At 48.5% G+C, this 26,759-nt stretch overlaps 7 protein-coding genes across 7 annotated transcripts; 4 read left to right on the forward strand and 3 right to left on the reverse strand.

Moving 5' to 3' along the window:
• Window positions 1-93: 93 nt before the first annotated feature.
• Window positions 94-2,108, reverse strand: EV420DRAFT_182917 (other/CAMKK/ELM protein kinase). Its single transcript, XM_060481117.1, has 5 exons — window positions 1,757-2,108; window positions 1,504-1,708; window positions 1,336-1,449; window positions 676-1,283; window positions 94-622 (listed from the first exon to the last, which is right to left on the reverse strand). The coding sequence occupies exons 1-5, from the start codon at window positions 1,913-1,915 to the stop codon at window positions 479-481; spliced, it is 1,230 nt and encodes a 409-aa protein (XP_060333055.1). The 5' UTR covers window positions 1,916-2,108; the 3' UTR covers window positions 94-478.
• A 193-nt stretch (window positions 2,109-2,301) lies between these two features.
• EV420DRAFT_1619631 (ARM repeat-containing protein) lies at window positions 2,302-6,631 on the reverse strand (the record flags this gene model as incomplete). The annotated part of the gene is made up of 18 exons (XM_060475501.1): window positions 2,302-2,348; window positions 2,397-2,541; window positions 2,598-2,900; window positions 2,955-3,073; window positions 3,134-3,224; window positions 3,277-3,342; window positions 3,394-3,551; window positions 3,607-4,048; window positions 4,102-4,182; window positions 4,235-4,420; window positions 4,472-4,543; window positions 4,594-4,704; window positions 4,757-5,384; window positions 5,434-5,561; window positions 5,617-5,898; window positions 5,952-6,212; window positions 6,263-6,468; window positions 6,523-6,631. The coding sequence occupies 18 exons, from the start codon at window positions 6,629-6,631 to the stop codon at window positions 2,302-2,304; spliced, it is 3,435 nt and encodes a 1,144-aa protein (XP_060333056.1).
• Window positions 6,632-6,726: 95 nt separating this feature from the next.
• Window positions 6,727-9,900, forward strand: EV420DRAFT_1640655 (uncharacterized protein; the record flags this gene model as incomplete). Its single annotated transcript, XM_060477127.1, has 11 exons — window positions 6,727-7,359; window positions 7,417-7,521; window positions 7,575-7,706; window positions 7,760-8,269; window positions 8,323-8,556; window positions 8,610-8,857; window positions 8,905-9,014; window positions 9,065-9,201; window positions 9,253-9,440; window positions 9,493-9,710; window positions 9,761-9,900. The coding sequence occupies 11 exons, from the start codon at window positions 6,727-6,729 to the stop codon at window positions 9,898-9,900; spliced, it is 2,655 nt and encodes an 884-aa protein (XP_060333057.1).
• A 71-nt stretch (window positions 9,901-9,971) lies between these two features.
• Window positions 9,972-10,856, reverse strand: EV420DRAFT_1224489 (uncharacterized protein; the record flags this gene model as incomplete). The annotated part of the gene is made up of 3 exons (XM_060466498.1): window positions 9,972-10,109; window positions 10,159-10,688; window positions 10,736-10,856. Coding segments are annotated over 3 exons (789 nt in total), but the record flags the coding sequence as incomplete, so codon positions are not given.
• Window positions 10,857-13,749: 2,893 nt separating this feature from the next.
• On the forward strand, window positions 13,750-15,705 carry EV420DRAFT_1266683 (AMP-binding protein; the record flags this gene model as incomplete). Its single annotated transcript, XM_060467347.1, has 7 exons — window positions 13,750-14,410; window positions 14,458-14,511; window positions 14,567-14,901; window positions 14,958-15,187; window positions 15,226-15,325; window positions 15,377-15,591; window positions 15,645-15,705. 7 exons carry the CDS (start codon window positions 13,750-13,752, stop codon window positions 15,703-15,705), a joined length of 1,656 nt encoding a protein of 551 aa, XP_060333059.1.
• A 929-nt stretch (window positions 15,706-16,634) lies between these two features.
• Window positions 16,635-19,323, forward strand: EV420DRAFT_1640659 (uncharacterized protein; the record flags this gene model as incomplete). The annotated part of the gene is made up of 9 exons (XM_060477128.1): window positions 16,635-17,569; window positions 17,617-17,841; window positions 17,890-17,958; window positions 18,015-18,391; window positions 18,535-18,648; window positions 18,709-18,792; window positions 18,841-18,903; window positions 18,962-19,209; window positions 19,267-19,323. 9 exons carry the CDS (start codon window positions 16,635-16,637, stop codon window positions 19,321-19,323), a joined length of 2,172 nt encoding a protein of 723 aa, XP_060333060.1.
• A 1,758-nt stretch (window positions 19,324-21,081) lies between these two features.
• Window positions 21,082-26,496, forward strand: EV420DRAFT_183055 (uncharacterized protein). The gene is made up of 4 exons (XM_060481118.1): window positions 21,082-21,260; window positions 21,326-22,950; window positions 22,997-26,345; window positions 26,401-26,496. Exons 2-3 carry the CDS (start codon window positions 21,351-21,353, stop codon window positions 26,317-26,319), a joined length of 4,923 nt encoding a protein of 1,640 aa, XP_060333061.1. The 5' UTR covers window positions 21,082-21,260; window positions 21,326-21,350; the 3' UTR covers window positions 26,320-26,345; window positions 26,401-26,496.
• The last annotated feature ends 263 nt before the right edge of the window (window positions 26,497-26,759 follow it).

A 26,759-nucleotide genomic window follows, 5' to 3' on the forward strand; every position in this document is an offset into this window, starting at 1 on the left:
TATCCCTTCCGTAGATCGCGCAAAGCGCGGGCAATCATACTATTTGACTTTGCCCGTGTGGATACATCATACTGTAAAGGTAGGTGGTGGGTGCGCAGTTTACCTGGACCGGCTTTCTATTTTCCTTCTCTATATTAGCGGGATTCAAATCGACGCCGTATTTTGGATGTAGTCATCTCTACCTTACGAAGTGAGGACCATCGACAGAAACATCTGGATCCGGGACAAGCAGAATTTCCTCACCGTGATGTTACACCAGGACTGCTCCAGAAAAGAAGGAAATCTATGTAGATGCTAGTAGTGTACAAGTATCACATCGCACCTTGGAAAAAGGATCTACCAGTATCCATCGAATAAGTATTACACCAAGATGTCGATATATCTAGAGTTTTCACGGCTGTCCGTGTCAAACCCTAGAGTGTCCAATGACATAGCGAATGGGAGAACTTGAACGTAAAAGACCAAAGCGAGAAAACGACTACCACCCGTAAGTTCTTGAAAATAATCTGTGTAGAAGCTGTCTAAGCCATCGATAGCCGGGATGCATGTAATACGTAGCCGGAGAGGTATTCCAAGTCCAGCCGTCTACGTCTTCTATTCCTTGTAGAATCCAAGGATGTCGCTATTCCAAGAATGAATACTCGCAGAGGAACTGGAATTATAATTAAAGCCTACTTTCAATTCCACGATGCTGATCCTCTTCCTTGGATCTTTCTGCAGCATTTGATCAAGGAGACCAATTACGCTTGCAGTGTGAGGAGGATGCCATCTACCACCTGTGGGCACCACATCAGCACCCATTGTCTCGTCGACCTCCCATTCATTGTCAAGAATAAGCTTGTTCAGCACATATTGGTTATGGGATGTGTGCCGCTTCTGGGTAGGATGAAACGGAAAGTGGCCAAAGAGAAAGCAATACAATGTCACAGCGAGACACCATACATCGACACTTTTGGTCACAGGTGGGCGAGTTGTTGGTGTCTCGGAGCACGGCTCTATAGTGTCGGAAGATGTAGCCGGAGAAGGAGTATCTCTGGGCAGCCAGATGACTTCTGGTGCGTAGAAGAATCCCGTCCCGCGCATTTTCAAGAGGTCTTGGTCCTTGAAAAACGCACAATTTCTCAAGGGATCCAATTGAGCCCTCGTATGAGGACGGGAAACTTGGCTAAAGTTGCTGCTATAGTGTGAAATACCGTAGTCGATAATTTTGACGTATGACCGATCCTGCGACCAGACCAAATTCGCAGGTTTGATATCCCTGTGAATGATACCATGGTAATGGACTGCAAGAACGTTGAGTTTAAAAGAAGGAGTGAAGGGACGACTTGCACTAACGATATTCCAGCCCTAGCACGACGTCCCGAATAATTCGACGACTTTGTTCAATGGTCAACGTCGGCTTTCCTTGGCATTCCCATTGGATCTGGCCCCCGCAAAGATATTCCATGGCTAAGAGGGATAATATAATCAAATACAAGCCAGGCATAGATGATCGACAATTACCTATGAAGACCGAATCCTGTGAAGGGTCGTCGATGACCTCCAACAACTGGACGTGACTTGCATGGCGGCATGACCTGAGGATGGATATCTCTTTCTGGACACTCTGCTCAGAGCTGGGTGGATCGTTCTTTCGAGCTGCCACGTAGCTCTTCTTGAACATCTTTGACTTGTCCTGAATGCTAAGTCGCTTGACGGCTTTTACAACCTAGTCGCAGGGTTATACGACTGAGACGGTTCTTTCTAGAGAACATACCACATCGCGGCCTTCCACATTACTATCCCGACAGAGCATTATCGTTGAACTTCCATGCTTCGTATGAAGCACCCTGCGCTGTACGTACTGATTGATTTTCTTGTCTGGGTTCGTCGTCACCAAGGACGTGGCCGGTATTCGCTCAGGCTCGTAAACCATTAAAGGTCTGAGGATTGAACGCGACGACAATGTACACCAGCAAGTATGTACATAAAACGGGAAGAAGGAGAAAGCAAAGGGAGATAGTTTTTGGTGTTCCACTTGTAGCGACAGCAATGGACGGAAGCAGAAAGGACTACCGAAGTAGCACCATAACGCGTGGCCCTAGATCTGCGTAATTCAAATTCATACACATCTAATCTAATCGCCTCCCAACATCAATCACGTATGGATCTGTTCATCAATCCGCGCAACGAATTCATAAATGTCGCCGAGCTGACCGGTGAGAATGCAGTTGCTTCTTCTGCCTTAAAAAAAGGCCATCCATGGCACACCAAAGGCTAACAAGACTTGTGCGGAAGTTGTATAAGCGTGTTGCCCTGGTGTCAACCAGCGTATCGTATCTTGACAGGTCCCATACGATTCCCAAGAGCTGCATTAACAGAAGGGTAAGTTGGCGCAAATTAGCTGACGCGCGAACCACCTTTCAGTTCCTCCTCCTCCTCACGCTGTTCATAGTCGAGAACCAGACGCTTCAAATGCTGTTGTTCTACCTTATCCTGTAGCTGAGCGGACCGAGTATGGACAGCCAGGGCAGACTCAGATGGCACTGCTAGTTGCCGAGTCTGGAAAGTGATAAGTGATAAACAACTTGTACGGGTTACAAATTAGCATAGCGTACCTGTTGCTTGTTCCCGCGCTTCGTGAGGACTGTGAATTTCATCATGTCTGGGCCGTCGACATCAGACGCTTCTTCAGGTTCTTCGCGCCGCTTTCGTACTGCTGGCAACACCGAAGACTCCCATAGCGCGAGTGCTGTCTTCTTGTCAACTTTCCGAGATTCTGACGGAGAATCTATAACCATCTTGGCTAGCTCTCTTGCGAATTCTGCATCAGCTTCTTCGGAGGGACCGAGGTTTTCCTGCATAGTACCGCTCCCGGAGAGAACAACTTCTTGCTCTGGAGAAGGTGGCCGTTCGCCATCCTACACACGATAGATAAGTCCCTTGCGGAATACACGCACTTCATTGCTGCTTACCAATGAATCTTGAGCTACGACATCACCCTCATCCTCATCATCTTTCTCATCCTCATCGACACGTTCATCTTCGTCGCTACTGTCGTTGCCACCTTCATCTGCTTCGATCTCGTCATCCACTAGGGAAGAACAAAACCGTTCGCATCAGTTATGCGACGCCATTACATAAAGAAACTTACGATCAGCTGCCTGGAATGAGCCCAGCATGTTGTCAACAGCAACGGCGGCTTCTTCAATTGTTTTGGCCAGTTCGAACTTGGGTCTTATAGCCTTCGCAGGGATTCAGGATAAAACGACGTGCACTGCTCAACAGTAAACTCACGTCAAGAGAATCTAACAACATGAAATCAACATCCATAGGGAGACTCTGCTTGCAATGAATATAAAACTAAACGATGCGGCTATCAGAGATGAAGAGGTGAAATTGGCTTTGACCTACTTGGAACATCGTTAAAAAGCTGTCGAGTTTCTTTTTCTGTGTTCCACGATCGAAACACATCCCACATGTGTCTAGAAGGACGCAGACAAGGCGTACTCGGAAGAAGTCATCAGGCATGTCCAGTGGACAGAATTGATTCGGTAGAGCTCTCCCATCAGCTATATGAACCATATCAGAAGGGCCGAACAATGTGAGTGTGTGCATTGTACGTACGGTGTCCAAAGGTAATCAATGACCACAAAACGTCAAACACTATGCTGGAACTCAGAAGCCGATAGATGTATAACTCCCCCAGATATTTGACAGTTGCAACCCTTCTTTGATTGGTGCTGTAAATGTTTTGTTCCAGTCCTCTTCTGATGTCTTCCAAAATTTGGTCAACAACGGATATGGGGAAGTCGGGGTGATATCTTTGCAAGTCGTACGTTAACATAGCCAATAGGCTGATGTTGCCGTACTTGATCTTCCATGGCTTTGTGAAAACCTTGAACAGAACGCGTCGTACATCCTCGTCGTCCCAGTCCAGTTTTCGAATCAACTTAAGCACTTTGTCAATCGTTCTTTTGGCGAGAACATCGTAGATCAAGTGTCGAATGAACAGCTCCATTGGTGGCCGGACCTTTTCCTGTCGAGGCGCACGCTCAGGAGGGTTACACTGATTACCAAAGATCAACCTTCCAGTGTAAAACACACGGTTATATGTCGCACCTGATAGTAAGCATTCTCCAGAAGAAGTAACTGACGCTGATCGAAGTGTTGCAAGCTTTGCTTTCGTCGCATCAGTTCTAGCTGTCCATATGCATCTCAGAATTGATAACAGAAGGTTCAACTTTCCACAAACCATAGTACCAAATCGTTCTCGTGTTTCTTCACTTCGCAACAGGTATCGACCACACCCTTCAAGGAGTAAAGCAATGTTGTCCACGTTCGTTCCCGAGAAGTCATCCAAGCAAACTTTGAACATATGTAGAACGAGGTGTGTCGGAACTACGCCGAACTTAGTCAAGTTGGATATGAATACGATATTCTGGATCCAGCTCGTGAGGCTTATGCTTTAACTGAATTTGAGATGACACACCTTGATTCTGACTTCCGAAAACTCCTTCACGACATTTTTCTTCCTTTGAAGGTATCGGAACTCCTCATCCAGCTATACGAATGACTATGCAGCGGTTAGACTAAGAGTTCAGTGACACTTACGATAGAAATCAAGTCCGATCCGATATCTGGCATATATCGATTGAGGGTGGCGACAAGGCGCGAGTAATGCGGTAGAAGGTCAGTGCGACTTTTGGACACTTGACTCAAGAACTAGGACATAACAGCGTTAAAACGGAACCGAAAAAAAGACATTGAACTTCACCTTGACGAGTCTCTTACGAGCAGCCTTGGAATTCAAAAAAGCAAAGTCAATGGCAGCTTGGTCGATTAGCTCGCGATTAGTGGCATCGGGAAGCCGAATCAAAAGTGCAGTTAGAAGTTGTGAAGGACCTTGTGGTGCTTGCGAAGACAGGGGTGGGGTAGTGGCCCTCGGAGTCCCTGGTACCGGTGTCGGGGCCCTTAAAAAATGCTGAGTGTTTAGTCCGCGGAAAGAGACAACATATCCGTACTCATCCTCGTCCTCGTCCTGTGAAGCCGCAGGTAGTCCACCTTCTGCGAGCTTCTCAAGCTCTTCTTCCAACTTCTTGATGTATTCCCTATCCTGTTCGTGCCTTTCATTCTGCTTCTCTTTGCTTTCCTCGCTCTCCTGATCTTTGCCTTCACCCTCGTCCACGCCAAGGAGGCTTTTTGGAACGAAGTCTTTAAGATCCTGGACATCTTCGAAGAACCGTCTCTCCTCTTCATCTTCCCATTTTCCTCCCGCGGCGTTGATGACATCGCCGTCATCGTTCGAAAATGAGCTCGTGCTATTCGTCCCAATCAAGATCGAGTCCGATTTCTGTGACGCAGTAGGTAATGGTGGCATGGGTAGGTATAGAAGCTCAGACAATCTAAAGGTAGGTTATTGAGATATATGTATGCTGCAACTAGACCACTTACGATTGGCAGCTGGCTAACAGCTTTTCATAGCCTTTCGTCATTTTTTCATATGCCTGCTGACGATCCTCAAATATTTCTCCGGAGCGGATGTATGCTTCATGATTACGGCGATCTTGTTCTTGCAGTCGCTATCCAGTGAATATATGTAAGTTCATGATCACCGGTGAATTTTCAAGCACTGACTTTGTGCTCGATGACTAGCTTTTTTGAAACACTTTCAAAATAACCCTCACACATGCGTTTGAAACGATCGCGAATGTCCTGTTCGACGAAAAACCCAATGTCGTCATCCAGAGCGGGAAAGGCCATTGTATCTACCGCTTGTGTGGCGGACAACGTTCCGGGTTCCGAATTTACAGAAACCTGTTTAACTATGGCAGGAGTAACACCAAGAAATGGATGAGAATAACTTTTGAGGAACGTAGTTAGTAGGGGAAGTGAAGAGAGACTCGGGTCGTTGGACAGCTAGAACCAGGTTTGATCAGTCATTCTAGAATATTGTGATATAAAGTACTTGCCAGTTCCTTCATGACTTTCATAATCCATTCGCCGCCACTTCGACTAGGGGCATCTTTGATGACGCCAACCAATGCCAGTTCGGAGCACACTCGCAGAACAGGTCTTTGCCTTGTCACCCGAGATGTGTCTTCCTTTTCTCTCTGCTCTGGGGGAATGTTGGACAAACTTGCTCGAGATGGGCTACTGAGAGCAGATGCTAAGGATGGGACGAGTACTGCCGCAAACGAAGAGGGAAATCGGCGGTGAAGTGCAGATATGACCTAACAATATGAGGAAATGGTATCTCAGCAGGAGAATTCGTGCGGTTTACCTCAACAGCGCTCCACACGTCCTTCTCTGTCTTACACCTCGAAATGCCTTCTACAGTAGCGCCAGCGATTTCGTCAACGTACTTTTCGAGTGACAGAGAGTCAATGTCCTTGAGGATCTGGTCACGATTGTCAGAGGCCACAGACTGTCGTATGCGTTTAATTAGAGCAGTGTGGCGCTTCAATGAAGAATCGAGTTTCGATGATTCTGTTCGAATGGAATGAATATCTCCTGAAGCACGAGCAACAGTTAATGACGCACCTTTCGGAACGGGATTCGTGTTGAGCTTCTTGAGAGCTGCGCGTTTCACATCACGAGATTTCTCGTCGTCCTGTTTTGAAGGTGACTGGACGACATTGCCGGATTCCATGAATTGCGAATGTGGAGAAGTACTGGTGCTGTCGCCCGAGCGCTTATTAGGTATCTGCTCAAGTCATGCTTCTCGTTACCTAAGCACTCCTTCATATGAGCGACGACGACGGTTTCTTCGATGACAACTTTTTCTGCGCCGACGAGACCCTCGCTGCGCTCGATAGTGTCGTAGCAGAATATGCCGCTCGTGTGCCACCACCAACGACTGGGAAACCAGATAATCTCGAGGTGTCAGAACCACTGCCAAAAAGACAGAGATTGGACAATGTCCAGGAAACTCGCGTTTCCGATGCTCGAATAGCCACAGACGACCTCCCAGAAATATCTGTGTCTGGTGTTGGCATGTATGGTCTTCCGCCTGGAGTTTTTCGTGACTCCGACGCGACTTGGAACGTCATTCGCCATTCCACAGGTACCGCGTCTATCGTTAATGAGCAGATAAAGAGTGGTCCAAGTGGGAGCATGCATGCCGATACTAACATTACAATGATAGATGTAACGAAGCGGAATGTTCACCTACCTCGGAGCAATGGCAGCCGTCCGTCGTCTCGTGTACCGCAATCTGGACCTGTTCAGAGGGGTAGAAATAGACATCCTTCTCCTCAATTGCATCAGCTACAGGCTTCTGGCTCTAACATTCCATCTTCTGGCCTGGCTCCTCCTCAAATCTCGACAACAAATGCTGTAGAAGCCAGAGTGCAAGACTTGCTGACGAAGTTGAAAGAGGTTTGCTATATTACATCTTTCTTGTCTTCTATTCATTTAGTACTGATTATCTCACAGTCAGAAGATGAAAGAAGGAGGATCCAACTCGCACTTGAAGAGGCTAAGAAAGCACGCTTTTCAAAGGAGGGAGAAGTAACGATTCTGCGCCAAACCATCGAAAAGGTATTATCATCCATTTCCGGTTCTGAATTTCCCATTCATTAACTGTATTCAAGACCGCCAAAGATTACGCCGCTCAAATATCAAGACTCAAGGCTGACAAGGAAGAAGCAGATGCCAGGCAGGTGCAAATGCAACGAGATCGAAAGGACGAGATGGAGAGACTGAAGACTGAATTTATATTCAAGGTATTCATTTTCCATAGTCTCTTTCAGACCATTATATACATGTGTTTCTTCAGCAACAAGAAGCGGAGGCATCACGAAGACCATCGTCTGTGCGATCCAAAAGAGCAGTAAAGGAGGTCTATTCTCAAGCACTACCAATGTCCCTTCAAATGCAAGGGTGGAATCCCAGCCGTAGCTCCCAGGCTGGGCCTAGTACTCCGCGTCGTCCCAAGATTGCGCGGAATCTTCTGAAGACTCCCGAAAAACCTCAGAAACTGCTTGACTTTCAGAATGCCTTCATGCCCAGCCCCCCATTACTACCACGAAATAATACAAGAGAGAGCACAAATTCTTCAAGTCAAATATTAATGCATAGCCAGGCTATCAATTCTCCGATTTCTAGCTCTTCTAGAAGGAATAGGGTTGAGGCTGATTCTGATGTTAATATGGACGACGACTTCAAAGCTGACTCGGATGAAGCGGTTCCAAGCAGTGATGATGTATTTAATGACGACGGAAATACGATAACGATAGAAGACCAAACTGAGGTCTTCGACCTGGAACCATTCGACTGGAAAGCAGAAGTGGGTCCTTCTAGCCACCAAATATAACCAGGCTGATTTTGCGCTTGTTCCAGCTGTTCCGAATATTACTGACTCATACATCATCATCATCTCATCAACCGACACTACTTTCGCTGACAGAAGCACCTATTGTAACAGCCACTCACTCTAATAGTCAATATAGTGAAGTCGTCTCAAACATCCTTGCCATCGTAGGCATGTCGAGAATTCACGATTACCCCACAGCAGCCATAGCTGTGTCGCCGTGTCTGGTTTCCATGGCGTCTGTTTTGGCTACGCTAGATATCGTGAGCTATTCTCCGATGCCTTTGTCGCATACCTATCTAAGAACTTCTGACAGACTTCACATTTAATTGGAATGCTAGATCTACTAGTATCACTCATCCATTCATTGCCGTCATTTTCCTCCATACTACTGTCACAGACCGATTCCAATGGCGATTCTCGCATTATGGTTTTACTCTCCAGCATCATCCATACCCATTTACAGCCCTCGAAGGATGCGGCCTACCCAAAGCTACTTGCGAAGGAAACGTTAGACTTACTAGAAGTCTTATGTTGGAATGTTGCAACCACAGACATTGACAAGTGAGAATCGTCTATTCTAGCCTATGTCTGATCCTCATCTCGTCCAGACTCGGCTATATATGCCAGAATCGAGACGTATTCGCCGTCCTCCTTCATAATCACCAACCAAATTGGGTTTTATCCCAAGTGACTCACTTCCTTATTCGTCTCATGACATGTAAGTGTGTTGTCCTATGAAACATTTTCTCTCTGGAGACGGTAATCTAGATCCTCAACTTTGTCATTACATACTCGCCTTTCCGACGTCCGAGTCGGAACAACCTGTCGCGTCCGAGACTACCAAATATCCTGTGCTCGATCGGTTATGCTCCTTCCTCATTGATATCAATCGCCAAGATGATGAGGTGCGTGTTACTTCGTGTTCCTAGAACACGATGAACATTCCAAAACATAAGTGCCTGTCCATGAAAACACATATCCTCATCTTCTTCGCTTTGGTGTCAATCGCTGATGCTAAGGCATTTGCTGTTCTGACCAGCTCAGTGGTCTTGGTGCCTTCATTGGTTATATGTCTTCATATGCTGACGACGCCACTATGGGAGGAAGATGAAAAGTACACTTCGTCTGCGGACCTCACATTGACGTGCGTGCATGCAATTCTATTGTCCATTTTACCACACTTAACGGATCAATAGGGTTGTTCGATTGATGAATCACACGCTGTATCTTCTTCATAACATCGTTAGCAGCGACCCGACAGCTATGAACTTGCGGCAAAAACTTCTTCGCGCTCCACCTCGGCATTTCAATGGCATCATGCATATGTTCACTCTCACATTTGGACGGCTAAGTTATTCACCCCTGCCAGACTGGATGCCAGTGCCTGCCCAGCTCGAGTTGAACATCATGTCAGGTATGTCATATGGTCCTATGATTGGGTGCGACTCTGACGAGACACCTTAGAAATGGCTAGGGATATGGTAGAACTTGTCCTAGATCAACCGGAAGATGAGGCTGTTTGGACAGCGCTCCAAGACACAGATCTCGATGAGGGCAATGTGACAAACGAAGACGATATGGAAGAAGAACTCATGGGACAATGAGAATATCTGCGGTCTACGTGGCGTCTTTCAATTTCATTTGTCGCGGAAAGCCATAAACGAACACTAACCTGTCGACAGAAGGTCTTCACCCATTGCATCCTCCTCTTTGCAATTTTGGAATTCGGCGGGTCTAGAATAGCCTGTTTTTTAATAGCTATATCGCACGCTTCAGAATGATATTTTGATGTTAGACGACGGCGGATCTTCATCTAAAGCAGCGATGTTAATGTGTGCAGAAGAAATCGAAGAAAGTATTACAATAGCTGGAGGAACCACTGTTGCGTCTGGCGCATTGCTCATCGACACGTTGACATGTCCAATTCTGCCTTGTTGTTCCAGCCAGATCTGCCACAGGCATACATCCCAGTCCAAGGAGCGTGAACTCGCGACAAAGAAACGATCGGCGCACCACACAGGATAATTTTTAGGTAGAACAAGAGGCGAGAAAGAAGCCAGAGGGAAGGTTATCTCTTTAGCGATCGTCACAATAGCCAGTGTTTGCGAGCGGTGAAGGAGATGTTCCGACACAGAATGGTACAACCTAGCAGAAGGAGTTACAGTTGAAATTTCTGCAGGGACTATCATGACGGTGTCAGTAGGTGCAAAGAGTCTGCCGATGTTAAGGAAAACGTTAGGTGACAAAGATGCTTGGATATTCGCTTGGAAAACATGAACAGAGAAATAAGCCAACGAGGGAAGTGTCTTGATCGCAGCTAAGCGGCGCAGAAGGTTTTGATAAGCAGGGGAAGAAGGTGCAGAATTCGTTGTTATGACGAGTGACACCGGTCCTGTTTCGGGTAAGACGGAAATAAAAACATAAATGACTGGATATTACCACGCCAATACCGAGCCCAGTTGACCAGCGACCCAAGATCTATCGAATCGTTTGTCCAAAGACAGGCTGTAGGACCTTTGAGACTACTGGAGATCTCTGAAAACACAACGAAAGGTTCGAGTCCGGACTGCATTGGATGATGGGAGGCGATACGCGAGATTCGTTGTGCTGCAGAAAGGTGCCATGGTTCTATGATAAGCGTGCTCAGGATATGAAAAGTAGATGAAGGTCACTAACGCACCAACAAAATCCGCCGTCAGTGGTGTGTTCAATGGCCTAACCCAGAAGCAATACAATGAGGCCGAAATGAAAAGCAGGCTGAAGCAGGCATAGATGAGGAATGTCAACCGAAGATAAGCATTGTTTGTCAACTGCCAAGACCAGATTGAGTGAATCTCCGTCATTAATCCATCGTGAAAGGCGAGATAGATGGCGAGACGCCTGGAACGTCGAGGCAATGTTGGCGAGTCGAAAGAGCTGTCGTTGGTCGTGTGTTGAGGCAGATCCAGGGCGAGGTGGGCACGAAGACGTTTTTTAGATACTGAGGTCGATAGATGGCTCTGTATGCTGCCAGAGGCGGAAAGGGAAGGCAAATCCATTTCTTCAGAGCTCATCGACATCGTTGCAGGAATAGGCCCCGGGAAGCTCCCGCCAAGGTTTGTCCGGATTTTAGCATATTTTAGGCCCAAAAAAAGCGAAATCTTTGTCCGTAGATAGCATATTTCAGACCCAAAATTTGAAACCCTTGTCCGTAGTTAGCATATTTTAGGGCCTCTGGGGCCTGGAGGATGATGATGATGAAGGTCTGGATTGGTGACCCGCAACACGCCTCGTAGTGGGCGAAGACGCAGGGGTACAGTACTCTACTGCTATGTATGACTGTACCGCTACTCGTTGTAATACTAATCTACTTGTCAACTCTATGGTATGTAAAACTCTCGGGTAAAATTCTATGTAGCTTCGTGTGTTTTAGGTGTCTATTCTTCGTTGCGAAAATCATTGTCTAGGGAAAAGAGATAGGGAATAAATACAAATAGAAAAAGAATAAAGGAAAAGAAACAATGGGGGGGCCCGGTAGCGCTGCGATGTAGTGTTCTATCCATCATCCTCTTCTTCATGCGGCTCTGGTTCATCTTCCCAGAGCGGCATTCCCACCTCTCGCCTTTGAGTTCCGGTCTTTGTAAAGGCTCCAGACTCCGCTAGGAACCTTGTGACCGCTTCGATGCCCTCTGTCGTGCCCAAAAGGTCGCACATCACTAGATTCTGTGATCCTTCGCGTAGGATCTGTCGATGGTCGTTGTATCGTGGGCAGGATCGTATGATGTGATCTCGCGTTTGTAGTCGCTCGCCGCATTCGCAGTCCGTCGCCTCTGGGATGTTAAACAGTTCGTAGAACTCGCCCATGTGGGCGTGCCCTGTTCTACACTGTACGAGCCTTCCGAACACCTCGCGTGGTGTCTCCTTGAACCTCTGGGTTGGTTTTAGCTGTGGTTTGAGTCGGTTTGCGAGTCCAAAGCGGCCAGTAGGGCTTGTCCTTTCCCACTCCTGTACCCATTTCTTCTGCACTCGTTCTCGCATCCTTCTCCTTGCGTTTGCATATGTGCGCTGTCCCATGTCGAACATTGTACATGCCTCCTTCGCCAAAGCGTCCGCTTTTTCGTTTCCAGGTATGTCCTGGTGGCCGGGTGCCCATGCTACCTCCAGCGATGTTTCTTCGTCCTCTTCCAAGAGCTCCGTGGCTATCTTGAAAAACACTGTTGCATGCTGTTGACCTGGTCCCCGTTTGGGACGTATAATGGAGTCAACTGCAGAGGAGTTATCGGCAAAGAAATGAATGTGACGTACGCTTGGGTGGGCTGCACGACCAGCGGAATCCTGTAGTGTGGAGAAGCACATAGCGAAGACGTATTGGGAATCTGAAGGGGAAGTATGAAAGTGACACTGAAATTTCATCCATAAAATTCCAGGCGAATGACGCCGCTCTAATTTGGCCGGCGGTGCTTTCCGGCACGGACGGACCGGCAAAAGCCTTGTCCGAGTTAGCATATTTAGGCGCCAATCCTCGCCAATCTTTGCATATTTGAGGCCAAAAATTAGGGTTTTTGCCGGACAAACCTTGGCGGGAGCTTCCCGGGGCCTGCAGGAATACGATCGCAGGTTAGGGTTAGATTTGAAATTGCAGACATCCGATTCGGATTAGCATTGGATCAAAATGACCGCCCCCCGCAACTAACCGATGTTTCTCAATCAGCTTGGCAACGCGCTCCTTCCAGCAGACTTTATTCCGACCTGGCCATGTAATGATGATCAACATGCACCTTCACCCATTGTCCAGATTTTATCCATTTGTATTTCTCGATGGCAGATGGCAACATGTCCTTGCATGTGTGAATGACAGCAAATTCGCACAAACGATTTTTTGCTTCATTTTATTGGATTATGGCGTCAGTTGACTTCCAGAATGCTTGGGATAGGGTTTTCCTTCATCCTTTCCTTCCGCTGATTGGATTCTCCCTAGATTGATATTCCATCATATAACCGGTGACCATCTCAACAGTGTGATTACAACGGTATGAGCCTTCGCAGCCACAGCACATGATTCGCCATGTCAGGGCTGTGGACCCGGCCGTTCCTTATTGGGACCTGGCGCCGGTAACACCACCACCACCACCACCACCATCCAACTTAGGTGGTAGTGAAGCACTAAGGATCGCTCGACAACCATGTCGATCACGAAGTGCAATGTGATCGTCTATGATCGGACGTATTACTTTGACGAACCATCATACCCTCAATCCGGACTTCTACGCTTACGAACGTTTGCAAGTCTAACTCGTACAGCGGTGTATGTCGGGCCGTCGCCTGATGCTGATATTCCTTGCTGGTGCATGTGCATCATTGATTTCTACTGCGCCGTGCCAAGGTCTAGCTGGACCCTAAAAATGGCAGTCGGTAGGAAGCTCAATAGCTTTAAAAACTCGACTCAGTAGCCTTTCTCAACCAACATTTTCAACATGGAATCTCCCAACATTTTCACCGCTGGCCTCCGGTTTCTTCACCACATCCTTCTCGCTGCTCTCGGGCGTTACTTTTTGGTAGCGACCCAGCCCGTTCGTTCTACCAAAGATTTGAAGCAGGAGGTATCTGAAAAGATATCCGACTCTCTTATCTCTGATCACTGTTTCGGTCCAAGGGTCGATGCGAGATTCAACTGTGTTCATCATGTCTTCGAGTCTACTGCCTTGTCTAACAGTGACCAAGTCGCTGTGGTGGACCATCTCGGAAATTCCATGTCGTACAGCCAACTCGATCACCTCTCTTTACGTCTTGCTTCATATCTGACGTCTCGCGGGGTCCGCCCGGGGTCTTTTGTCGGTCTCGTTGTACAACGATCAATTCCCCAGGTGGTCGCTATCCTTGGCGTTCTTCGCGCTGGTGCAGCGTATATTCCTTTGGATGGTGACATCATACGGGACGACACGCTTCAAGGGATCATGGCAGATGCTGGTCCTTCATACGTTCTCGTCTCTAAAGGATGTATCTCTCGTGCGGATCTTCTGAGTCATCCATATGGGTGCTTGGAAGATGTTCTCGATTCCATGAAAGACTCCGACACCGACTTTATCCAAGATCAATCTAAGGGCTCCGACACCGCGTATATTATCTTCACGTCTGGTATGAAAGTCTTTTATATCTTGCTCAGATTCTTATCAAGGCTGTAGGTACTACCGGCAAACCCAAAGGTGTCATGGTCAGCCACTCCAATGTCGTCAACCGTACGTTCATGCTGTAATCCATAATTTGACCACACATTAACAACTCCTCTTCCAGTTCTTTCTAATGCACCGAGAAATCTTCATATTGAACCGGGAGTCAAGGTCGCCCAACTCTTGAATATTGGCTTCGACATGTGCGCGTGGGAAATTCTCGGCTGCTTAATGAATGGGGGAACTCTGTATTTGCGTGGACCCCGCCGTGCAGATTGGATAAAAGTCTTGAAAACGGTGGATGTCGTCGTCGCTACCCCAACTATTCTACTCCCACATGACCCTAAGGATTTCCCCAATGTCCGCGTGGTCGCTACGGCAGGGGAGCCTTGCCCGCAGTCATTGGCCGACAAGTGGGCCTCGCAAGCGACGTTCTACAATTCATGTGGTCCGACAGAGGTATTTATTTTTCCAAGTCTCATACCTCTCTTCGACTCACTTGGTATGCTTTTAAGATCACTATTGTTAACACGATGCACAAGCACGTTCCCAATACTCCTCTTTCCATCGGAAGACTGACTGCAAACAACACAGTCTATATTTTGGACGAATACTTGCAGTCCGTACCCTTTGGGACTCCTGGAGTTATGTGGGCCGGAGGAAAAGGTGTCTCTAAAGGATATCTTGGACTGGATGATCTGACTGCAAAGAGATTTCTACCGGATCCTTACCTCAACGATGGCAGGTATGTAAGGCTTCCTTTGCCGTGTCGTTTTTTTAAAGTCTTTCCAGTCGAATGTATAACACTGGAGATATCGGTAAGTGGAGAGAAGATGGTTCGCTGGATCATCTAGGACGTGCCGACGACCAAGTCAAGATTAAAGTACGCTGGTGTCTATTCCAGAGTGCTTGTATCTGACTAATGGTTTGGTAGGGTTTTCGCGTTGAACTTGACGGCGTTAGCGCAGCAATGCAGTCTTGTCCTGGAGTCACGGGAGCATGCGCACTGCTGGTAGAGGACGAACTTGTCGGATTCTACACACCTTCCGAACTCGCAATGGACGGTGTACGAGACGCCGTCACTCGAATTCTTCCATGGTATTCTGTGCCTACGAAGTTTATATCGATTCCGTCCCTGCCTTTGACCAAGTGCGTTTCCTAGTAGCTACATGCAACGTTGCGCTGACTTTTGTCTTATGAAGAAGCGGGAAAACAGACAAAGGAGAGCTTAGGAGCATTGCTATCCAGCAAATCTTCGGTTGAACCGACTTCGCTTTCTATCATACCACTATCTATTCTCCAAAACGCGTCGTTATAAACGGAACATTGTATGTACAGTACTCCGATCTTAATCAAGCCTCAGGCAAGGCATTCTCATCAGTTCTCATCCTCCTCTCTTTCGTTTTAATTGCATTAGCTATCGGGTACTTCTGTACAGTCGGCTATCATATTGCCGGTGATTGATGGCAGGGCGAAGATGTTCTCACGTTTATCTTACACACCAATCGTTCTAATCCTGGTGCTGCAATGTTTTCTAGGCGAGCTGCCCGCGCATCGTGCATCTCCATTATAAAACGTCCGAAAGGCAGTGGAAGTCCGTTGATCCGAGCCTACAGTGGACAATCTGTTGGAGTACTTATCGCTGGCACTAGTGCAGCACCTCCGTGGCCACTGGCGAAGATGCTTACTACTTGGTGCACGCCAACCTTTGTTAGCAACCCATCTGGTCAGTGTCCCGGCCGAGGCGGAGTACTCGCGCCGTATCATGGAATCGAGCAAGGCGGCGTATTGGGACTTGTTACGCATACGTTCGATGATCTAAGTATGGGCGACACTCTAACACGTAAGAAGGGGACTTTGTCCAGGAATCAACCGTTTACTTAACCAAAACGACGTTTCCTCTTCATTTCTGCTTCCCCGGTCATCATGTCACAAGTACGCGGCATATGTTTGCAACGTGTTCAGCTATCGATCCCTCGATGCCTTTCATGCATGCTTAATCCATGCTGCGCTTGTTTCGAACACTCGCCTCGATGACGCCTCCAGGCAGGCTCGCGCAAAGATATTAAAGCGATACTTCTGTCTTCTCGTCGCAGTGTCCTCCCTACATTCCTAGTCGCTCCTTTCTCTCGTTCCCGCCGGACTCTCTACTCTTTCAACGATCCTCTGCTCTTTGAGAAGAGCAGAGCATTATGAGCTCGTCTACGAAGTCTGTATTCCGTTCCCGCATGGGAAAGGCCGTGCGCCGCACGTCCTCCATTCTATCACTATCACGTCCCGGTACGCCTTCTGGGTCAGATACCAGCTCCGTCAAAAATGTCGAAGCACGGTCTGCGGTTGTGCCTACGCCGGACCCTGCAGTACATGAGGCCCCAAGCCCTATAGCAGAGTCACCAGCGAGAGAAGCTGCCGCAGTGGCAAGTGATACTCCCCAGCCTACAGGTCCTTCTCCTCTAGCTCAAACTATCGTTACCGATTCACCTGCTCTCACTGCAGAACCTGAAAGCATGCACGATCACAGAAGCGTGGAGGCGTCCAAGTCCGTGGAGGAAACACGGACTTTGACCTCCGAAGGCAAGGCCGATGAGGCCGTTCAGCAGAACGGAACTGCTGCTCAGGAGGCACCAGTGGCCGCGTCTCAAGTCGAGGAACAGCCTCATGCAGAGTCGAAAGGAGAACGTTCTTCACTAATGAGCGAGTCCATTCCCGCTACTCTAGAGGCCGAACCTGCCACGGCCCCTCCGCCATCGCCTCCACCTCCACCGGCTCGTGAAATGGAAGGTGTCTCGTCGTATTTCGGAATTCCTACGCAATCAGAACCAGAACCGGTTCTTGCCACCAGCGTCGTGCCGGAAGAATCGATTCCATCTGTGCCGGCACCCCAGCCTCGAGACGTTCAGGCCGAAAGCACCCCCCTCTCTGACGTTCATGAAGAACCGGTGAAAGAAGCAGTAAAAATGCCTTCTCCCGTGCTAGCCACTGCGACCTTACCTTCATATGATGCCGACTTGTCTCAAGAGGCTTGGAGAGATACCCGCCATTCGTCTGTGGCACAGTCATTGGCCGGAACGATACGCAGTGAACACGTCGCCGACCGTGGATCTCAATACGAGGGAACGACTGGGCAGTCAGTAAATCACCTCTTCTCTTTCGTCGTATACTTACACACTGCAGAATGACGATGCCGACGGAGGATCCATTCGCTGATCCTATCCCTGCGATAAACGTTTCGCATGAGGACATTTCTATGCCCGAGCAAGTGGTGCTTCCACCCTTTTTTTCCCAAGCTAATGTACCTTTCGAAATCAGGCCGCAGCATGAAGAAGCACCAGTACCTCAAGGCGACCAGTCCATAGTCGTGATGCCGCTCCCGCCCATGCAGGATGTGATACCATCAAGGTATGTGGTTACATTGTCAGCATTGTACAATAAACTCAAAAACTACAGATCTATCCGCGCTACTTCATCGACACAAAGCCTTGGTAACAGCAGTCATCATTTCGAACCGGAGACAGAGTATGATCTCTATTGATGTTTATGACACAGGCATAGCTAATTTTCCACCCGAACAGTGAAACGCGTCCTTTACTTCCGCAGGTACCTTTCCCCAGGTCACCCTCGTACCTTCAGTCTCAACACCAGACTCGAGTCAACGTTTCTCCCCAGTCCGCATTGCCCTCGTCTTCGTTTTGGCCTTTGCCAGCACCGTCAACTGCCCCCAAACTGAACCAGCTGGGTTGGATCGAGTTCTCTCTTCCAGACTCTACGGTGTACTATGTTCATCCTACCCTGCGAGTGACAACCGATATAGAGTTGCGGAACAGCAAGAAGCTAGATCTGGTCACATTCTACTTTGAAAACTACAAAAACGAACTTGCTCCACCCAGTGGAATGGAGCTGTGGCTAAGGGAAAGCGCTCGGAAGAAGAAGCGTGATCCTCCTCTTATGGGTTGGTGGATTGATCATAAGAGTCGAAAGCGTGTCGCCAGGGCTTCCGAGGAGGGGTCCCTCAAAACCGGGACGAAAAGATGACGACGGTGTGTCTAAACTTGACGATTCGGAGGCTGGGAACATAAACTCATTAACTTGTAGCTTTGGATACAGAATATCGGTACTGGGCGTTCATGGAAGCACATCCTGCGCACAACCCACTTCCTCCAAATGCACACGAGGAAGCTATGAATGCTCTTACATGGGCATTGACAGGTGATTGCTTATTTTCAAAACTGTTCCTGGATATTGTTCAACGCAATTGCTTTAATCCAGATCGCCTGCTTCCTTCTCAGCAAACAACCTCGGCGCCTTTCAGTCAAAATGAGTACCAAGAGCTCACTTCTTTACTTCGTGGGGGTACGTTCCACTGCCTAGAGTATGGTATATCTCTGAAGCTCTTCCCAGAAATTACGACCGAGAACGGAATGCAAATTACCCGGATCGTCTCTAGAATTCATCTTCGCATGAGTGAGTATCAAATACTTAAGCGCCCATGGACCAATACTGACTTGTTCTTTGTCCGTAGTTCATTGGCGTCAATTGAATTTCCGTCCCAACAAGCCTCTTCCTCGTGATGCGCGCGGCGACTCTTTACGTCTGCCTGCACGTCGTAATCAGCTAGGCCGCGCTTTGGTCGACTTTTGTATCTCCTGCCTGTGTCCTCGGCATTCCATATATCTTTACAACCGTTCGCATCATCGGGGAATGGACGAAGAAGGCGGTATTCGAGGTGCTGCTCCAATGCTGGTGATCGGTGCCTGCACTTGTCTTGTGGTAAGCTTACTCTCTCTTCTTCTCAGCTTCAATCTCTCAGATTTTCTTTGTTGGCAGGCTTGCGATTGTTCTGAGTGCATCGGTGACTTTCCTTTCCTTACCTGGGTTGGATAATGTCGCACGGATTTGTGGGGCTTATCACCGTGCTCTTTTCTGCTTTTTCTTTGACTTCAACTGTCATTGCCATATTCAAATACAAGAGTGACGCAGAGAGGGCTGTATCCTTTATAGGTGGCGAAGGGCTGATGGTCATTTCTGTAAGTTGCAATTGTATTTTCCTCGACAGTTTGACTCATTCGGCGTTTTTATAAAGCGACGGCATATTTTATACTCGTTGCCTCTGGTGTTCTTGGCCTATGCGATTATCGGTTTCGTTGCGGGCATCGTGCTTTATTCCTTTAGAGGAGCATCCATTACCGGTTCACCCATGATAGAACACCACTTCCAGGAATACACACGATGGACGGTGGTGGGATTCCTTGGTGGTCTTCTAGGTATCTTGACGACATCTATTGTTCTGATGAAGCAGTGAAATCCTCTGTACATGTACTAGCTGTATCTATTTGAAGTTCGGTTACTTATTGATGATGCCAGCGTCATCGGCGGCCATGGCATTTTCTTTCTGTTTGCTCTATTTTCTAGATCCCATCGGCGGTCAAAAGCCATCATCAATGCATCATTTCAGATATATTTATTTCACTTTATATGATTATCTCATTGAGAGTGCGGTGACAGTTCTTTATCTGGAGGTCACTGATCCTTCAAAGTTGGCATCTTTTCATTTTTGATTCACTGCCCTTACACTATACTTGTTCTGTTAATTCCGTTGATACAACAATCAACACACGTCGTTGAGTTATGGCCGCACTTCCATAAGATGGCACTGTTTATCGCCGTGATCTCCAGTGAAAGACCTGTATTTACTATGCTTCTGTATGGGCGTCCGCACTGCTTTGGATCTTCGATATCGGCTCACTGTAAGGTAGGCGCTGCTCCTTGATTCTTCGCGGTCACGGCATGGTCATACTGTCAGCGTATTAGAGCATCTCCAAACGGGGAACGTTTCTCATGTATGTCTGAAAATACGTCCTACAGGATGATAGTTGTCGCGTTACGAAACTTTCAAGATCTTATCCGCGTTTTTCTCCGACAGTAGTTTCGAGAATGTACCTAGGAAGCCTCTGGTTTTAGTGGACATGGTGCGCAGAAGCCATCAGACAGATAAATCATTCAAAGAATCACCTTTTGCCCGTGCGAATCAACAAACATCTTTCAAATTTGTTGGCCGGCCCCGCTGTGTCACAGATCAGTTACGAGGCCGGCAATTCTCATATGTACTGCTCTGGGACATCTGTGGGGTCCAGGGGTTACCGGATGTCTCCTTATTAACGGGAAAGTATTACTATATAGTTGCGGTAGATGCATGTAAGTTGTCATCGGATATGGAGGTGAGAGATCGGACAGTGCAGTAAAGCTCTTTTCGAACATATGGAAAGAAATCTGACAGCTATTCGGTTTGCCTTTTCATATGACGCTTTATCTAGCTCAGGGCCTTCATTCGGCAGTGAAAGTAAACGTGTCACCTTCAGACTAGAATGTCGGATTGCGCCTGTTCAATAAGTAGCGACGATGTCGAATAAAGTGGTTTACCAAGACGACAACTCGCCAGCCAATATTCAGACGATTGATGGATAACAACGCGTCAAATAAGCTGCGAGCATCCTGACTGCTGCAGTAAGTTTTCTTGAGGATAGAGGGCATTAACATGAGTGGGTAACAGCCTGTGAACCTCGCGGAAACAGCGAGGCAAGCAAGAGGCAAAGAAGGGAAGGGGGCCAACTTACACCTCAATTGATTCCGCGCCCCTGAATGTTGGGTCCATATATGGAAGCCACGTGGTTCCACATTTTCAGGCCCCTTGTAATTGCAGTCGCTCCTGGTCGCGGTCGCTCTTCTCACCCAACCGTCAACGTTTCTACTTCAATCTCGTTTTCCGTCCATATACCCGGCACTTTTTCATTCTGGATTCGGTGAATTGGAGCTTAACCCAGGTCTGTTCTTGATAGGGCTTGTGTTCCTCTGACTCGCCTATATTGATCAAAGCGCTCCCTTGCAGCTTTCCAACGACTCCTGGGCATCCAATGGAAAACGAAAATGCAGCTGTTCCGGATCCAAGAGAGCAGCGGAAGCTTGCGGTCGCCAAACTGAAACGCGCAGCATCACTGCCGCGGATGGAAGGCGGGCGACGTCCTCGAATGCATACAGAGGCCGTCAGCGAGGGAGAGAAGGTGCAGGATAGCAGAGACCAGACACCAGATATTGATACGCCGCCGCCTGAGGTCATAGAGCCAGAGGCGCCGCCAGTTGAAGTGGACGCGCAAATCCAGGAACCGCCAGTAGAAGAGAATATCGAGACAGAAGAAGCAGAAGAGGTCACCGCCGCTCGTCCTTCATCACGTTCGGGCCGTCGTTCACGTTCACGACGGCGGTCTTCACGGGGCTCCAAAGATTTGAAGGCAATGAAAGCTAGAAATATGCAGACCCCAACGCCTACTCATGGCGATTCTTCTCCGGAACTTGGTACAATAGGATTAAGTCCTGTCGATGCCCCGGCGATACCTCCTTCTCCAATACCGTTTGCCAGTCCTTTGTTGCGAACGCGTCTGCTCAGGTCGCCTACTCCAAATGACAGACCGAGTGCGCCACCTACACCGCTTCTACCATCTCTGGAAGACATTCAGCGGAGGGGACTCCAGCAGCTGCAACGGTCGCATAGCGCCATCGGCAGACAGACAGCAATGCACAAACTTACGGGGGGCACCGATGTTTACGATCCTTCCTTGTCTCCTTCTCCGACACCACCTCCATTATCGGCAAAACTTCGTCGTAACCTAACAGTTACTGGAGACGAACGTCTTACTAACGAGCGTACCCTTGTGCGCAAACAGCTGCTTGATGTGCTGGCTCCAAGATTCACTAAAGAAGCGGATGCCGAGGCAATTAGCGGCGAAGATCGTTCAGCGGCTACACCTTCACCTACAAGCAAACGTAGGCGGCGTAGAAAGCGTTCCTCGACGAATACCCCCGTCCCTAATGCTGGTGTTTCTGACTCCGAGTACCTCACAACTTCTACGAATACTCCCATTCCTCCACCGACCCCACTACCGCCCACACTGCCTCCTACACCATTACCTCAAACCCCTCAGCCGCATCTAGACATATTGCCTGATGTCAGGGCAAGGTCCACAACTCCAAATCATTTCCCCAGTAGTAGCGCAAGCCCGGAACAGACGAGGACATCCCCTCTCCTTGCTCTCGAAGAAGAACCTCGGACAGAACAGGATCGACCAGAGCCAGCAAGGAGGAGAAGTGTTGTCGTTGAAGAGGAAGAGGATGAACGATCACCAATGTTGTTCCAGTATCCGGGTCTTCCCCCAAGCCCACCCGAACGGACACCAATCAACGGATCTCCTTTACGAGTTCCACATAGTTCCGACGTACCATCGACTGTATCAACAGAATCCGCCCACACAGGGGTTGCCGGTGTACCTGTCTATCTCAGCCACAGGACACCGTCGAAGCGAGACACGTTTACAAGCAGTCCCTACCCAACGCCTAGCCAGGACAGAGTTCGACGTGAAGATGACGAGGAAGAGGTCCTGTATCCTGCCGATACATATCGTCTCCGAGTACCCTATGACGATGGTTATGGTCGTGAAATCAGTTGGATTGCTTCTCCAGGTCAGTGTGGTACATTCTCGAACATAACGGTACTCATCTCACCTAGTTCCAGAGATCCGCATGCCAATTGATGATGACGACGACGACATAGATAGAGAGGAAGATGATGAGTTGGACTTTGAGGATCGTCCACCGTCAAGGACCTCTGTACCAATTTTGCAGCAGGACGCCTATGATTCATCCCCTCGCGCTTCTTCAGATTCACAAAATGTGGTCATTGAGTCCGAAACGTCGCCAGACACAACTCCGTCCCAGGCTCCACCCTCGCCACCTTCGTCAATGGCTGCTCTCTCTACTTCCCTGACGCGAGCGAGCGATGAGTCTATTTCCGCCCAAGCATTTCCATTGAGGCTGTCTGTGGCATCGCCCGTGCAAGGAGAACGTTCACCTCTCAGCACAGACTTCATGGATTTGGATGATCGAATAGTGGGTACTGATGCATCAAAACGCAGCGGTGGAGATTCGGCCTCAACCAGCACTTGGGAAAAGATCAAAAGCTTTACCAGGTCTGGCTCCAGTAGCGGACGTCGTTCACGGACCAATAGTCTTGGAGCACGGGAACGACGGGATCATACTGATTCAAGTATTAGCCGTGAGAGCGGTGCGAGTCTTAACAGTGGCAGGCTGGATAAGCACGATGGGAGTACATTTGCCTTGCAGCAGTCCCAAGTTATGCAGTCACCTCCTGCTTCGGCTTCTGTGCCTTTACTGACAGGCCCTTCCGTGTCGCCTGTTCCTCTTGCTTCGGGGCTTGACTATCCTCAGTATCAAAGCTCCAAGTTGTTTCCATTCCCAGGAATGAGGAAGCTGGAAGAACAGCGTCGAGCTAAAGGCAGGATCAGTGGCTCTTCATCCACGCCAGATGTCAGTATTCTAGGTAGCGGGGTTGAAGAAGAACAAGTCCCCATGTCAGCCAAATCTTTGAATGCACTCCAAGGTGGTGAACTAAATGTCGACCACAGGATTGGACATCAAACGTCTGATACGGCTATGCGATACCGATACCTCAATCCACCTCCCATTGCGTCCTCGTCGAGTCAACAGGATTATATCAACATTCCTTCTGCCGGATCTAGCACATCAAAGCTACCTATGACGCTGCCGGCTGTACGGAAATGGCTGAACACCAAAAGGTCAAAGTTTTCATCCCCATCGTCTCCTCCTGGGGATGGTGCATCAAAGAAGGCCTCTTTCTCTGATTTACTCCGCATTAGGAAAGACAATGAGATAGGAACCGACCACGAAGAGTCGCTTACCAGTGTAACTACAAGCACTCTTGTTGGTAAGCCGTCACCGACCCTCCCTGCTGCGTCTGCGTCTCCTCGGGAGGTTTCGTCCTCTTCTCCATCGCCTCGGATGGGAGACGCAGAAAGTGAAGAAACCCCGAAGGCGAAGAAGGTTGTTCCTGCATCAGAAACAAGTGACGAATTGTCCCCCATTTCTCCGCCGGTACTCTCACATAGTAGTAGCAACATCATTTCTTCGCCTCCTGATCCACTGTCTCCAACTCCTGACCCTTCATCTTCGTTGAGTGAGTATCCGGCTCATTCTATATCTTCGACATCCTCCATATCATCGTCCCACTACTCCTCAGCCGACGCTTCTGGACCACAAGGACCCATTGTCTTGGAACAATTGGATGAGAATTTGGCCCGAGGTTCACGAAGTCCAATGTGGGCCGCTGCTATCGAAGAGCCTGCTCGCAAACTCCTTATATCATCCCCTGTTCTACAGGTGGTGAACGCCAATACAGTTAAGGATCGCTTCCTCTTCCTGTTCAATGACATTCTTGTCATTGCAAAGCCAGTCATCCAGGATGAAGACATTGACAGGCCTACCGTTGACAAGACCTTTACGGTGAAGAGTGTCGTTATGTTGCAACAACTCCGGTTCAGCGGCGATCGGACAGAAACGCAATCGAAGTCTGGCTATGCTGTACCTCCCAGGAACCCCATTCTTCGGACATTCATACACCAGTTCAACAAGGACCCCGACCAGGCGATCGCTAATCTATTTTCCAAATCGGGAATACCCGACGACCCTGTTTTCCTGGGTCAGTTGCTTTTCAGAACGATGGAGCTTGACCGGAAACAGCTTGGCGAATATTTGTCGCGTAGGACATCGAAATTTGTGCTGAAAAGCTTCCTCGATAGCTTTGGGTTTGTTGGTTTGAGGCTGGATAGGGCACTTCGCGCGTTCCTTTTCTCCATAAATGTCGCGTCTAGATCCGGTCTTGACTACCTTGCCGACGCATTCGCGATTCGGTGGTACGAGGCCAACGCTGCCATCGTCGCATACGACAGAGATCTCGCGCAAAGCTTTGTCCGTGCAATCATTCAAATGAATGATATCGTACATGGAGGAATCTCGCAAGAACCTTGCCCTACAGGACCTTCCCGCCAACAAGTCAGCTGCCGCGAGTTCATCGAGGCCTTTCGACGCGTTGATATTCGTTGTCTCGTATCTGATGAGGTTCTGAGACAAGTTTTTGATGCGACAATGCGGGAACACCTTTCCATGGCTCGTCCGTCGGGTTCGTTGGACTCCACGATCAACATCAAGCGCCCACTACCAGCACGCTTGACGTACAGGCGACAATCTGAGCCTGTCGTTCTTCGTCTACCTCAAGCCGACCCCAACTTGAGCCTTCATCTTTACGGAGAAGGGTTGGTCTTTGACCCACCCGTCTTGACCTTTGCCAGATCGTCCGAGGCCTCTTTTCGTATAACGGGTGTCTCGCTTGGACCCAAGACGATGCTCATGTGTCGGTCAGGTGCGAACGCGTTGAGATACAGCGGTCTCCCGCTTAGCAATACCGTCATTGTGGAGAGAGCGTTCATGCGTAATACGTTCCAGGTTGCCTTTAGAAACCACCATGGACTCAAGAGGCGGTATATGTTCAGTGTGGACGACCCGGTGATAAAGCACCAATGGGTCGCAGAGTTACGCAGACGGTGTGATGATGCCTCATCTACACAGACGTCGGGGACGGGGACGTTTCACTGGGCGACGGAAGTGATGGCGTTCAGAGTGTTACAGGAGACGTTGGTGGGGCCTGCGGCTGGTCCTGTTGCCAAGATTCACAAGGCGATGGAAAAGCTGAGCGGGACAAGGAAGACCAAGCTGGATAGCATGCATGTCAGATCCAAGTCGCGTAGTCAGGTGTATCATCGACATGGAGCCGGCAGAAATGAGTTGGACCTTTCTAGCGGACAGATTAGCACCGATCCAACAGAGGGAGATATTAGTGGAGATGATCATCCCGTGTGGACGGGTCGTGATTTGGAGATGCAGTGTTTGCAGAATAGTTCCATTGCGTTGGTGCTGTCGTATTTGCAGGTGGGAGCACCTGCTCCAGGGGTATCATAGCAGTGACGTGAGGAGACGTTTTCTTTGTGAGTGTTCTAACCTTGGGAAAGATGAAACGGGATGCTAATGCGCATTGGTTAGACTTTAATTAGTTGCTCGTTCTCACCATCTGTCCCAAGCTTTGTACGTTTTCTTTGATGTCTCCGCTCAGTATTATCGCTTTGCATGAATTTCTGTCTTTCGAATTCTTTGGTTGTCTCTTTCTTTTACTATTATTGATTTGGTTATGGCCTTTGTTAATCTCTATGACTTTGCTTCTAACTAGGTATACAATTGTGTTGTACGCGGCATTATCAACATGTGGAATTCTGTGCTGATCTTAAATAAAGTAATCTATAATAGACGTCATGATGAAAAAGTATGGAAACGAATTGACATGAGGCAGGCGCGCCACAGATGGAATGAATTCGATGAGAAGATTGAGATCCAAGTTCTATATG

This window comes from Desarmillaria tabescens (assembly GCF_030435595.1).
Source record: "Desarmillaria tabescens strain CCBAS 213 chromosome Unknown EV420scaffold_11, whole genome shotgun sequence".
NCBI lineage: Eukaryota > Fungi > Basidiomycota > Agaricomycetes > Agaricales > Physalacriaceae > Desarmillaria > Desarmillaria tabescens.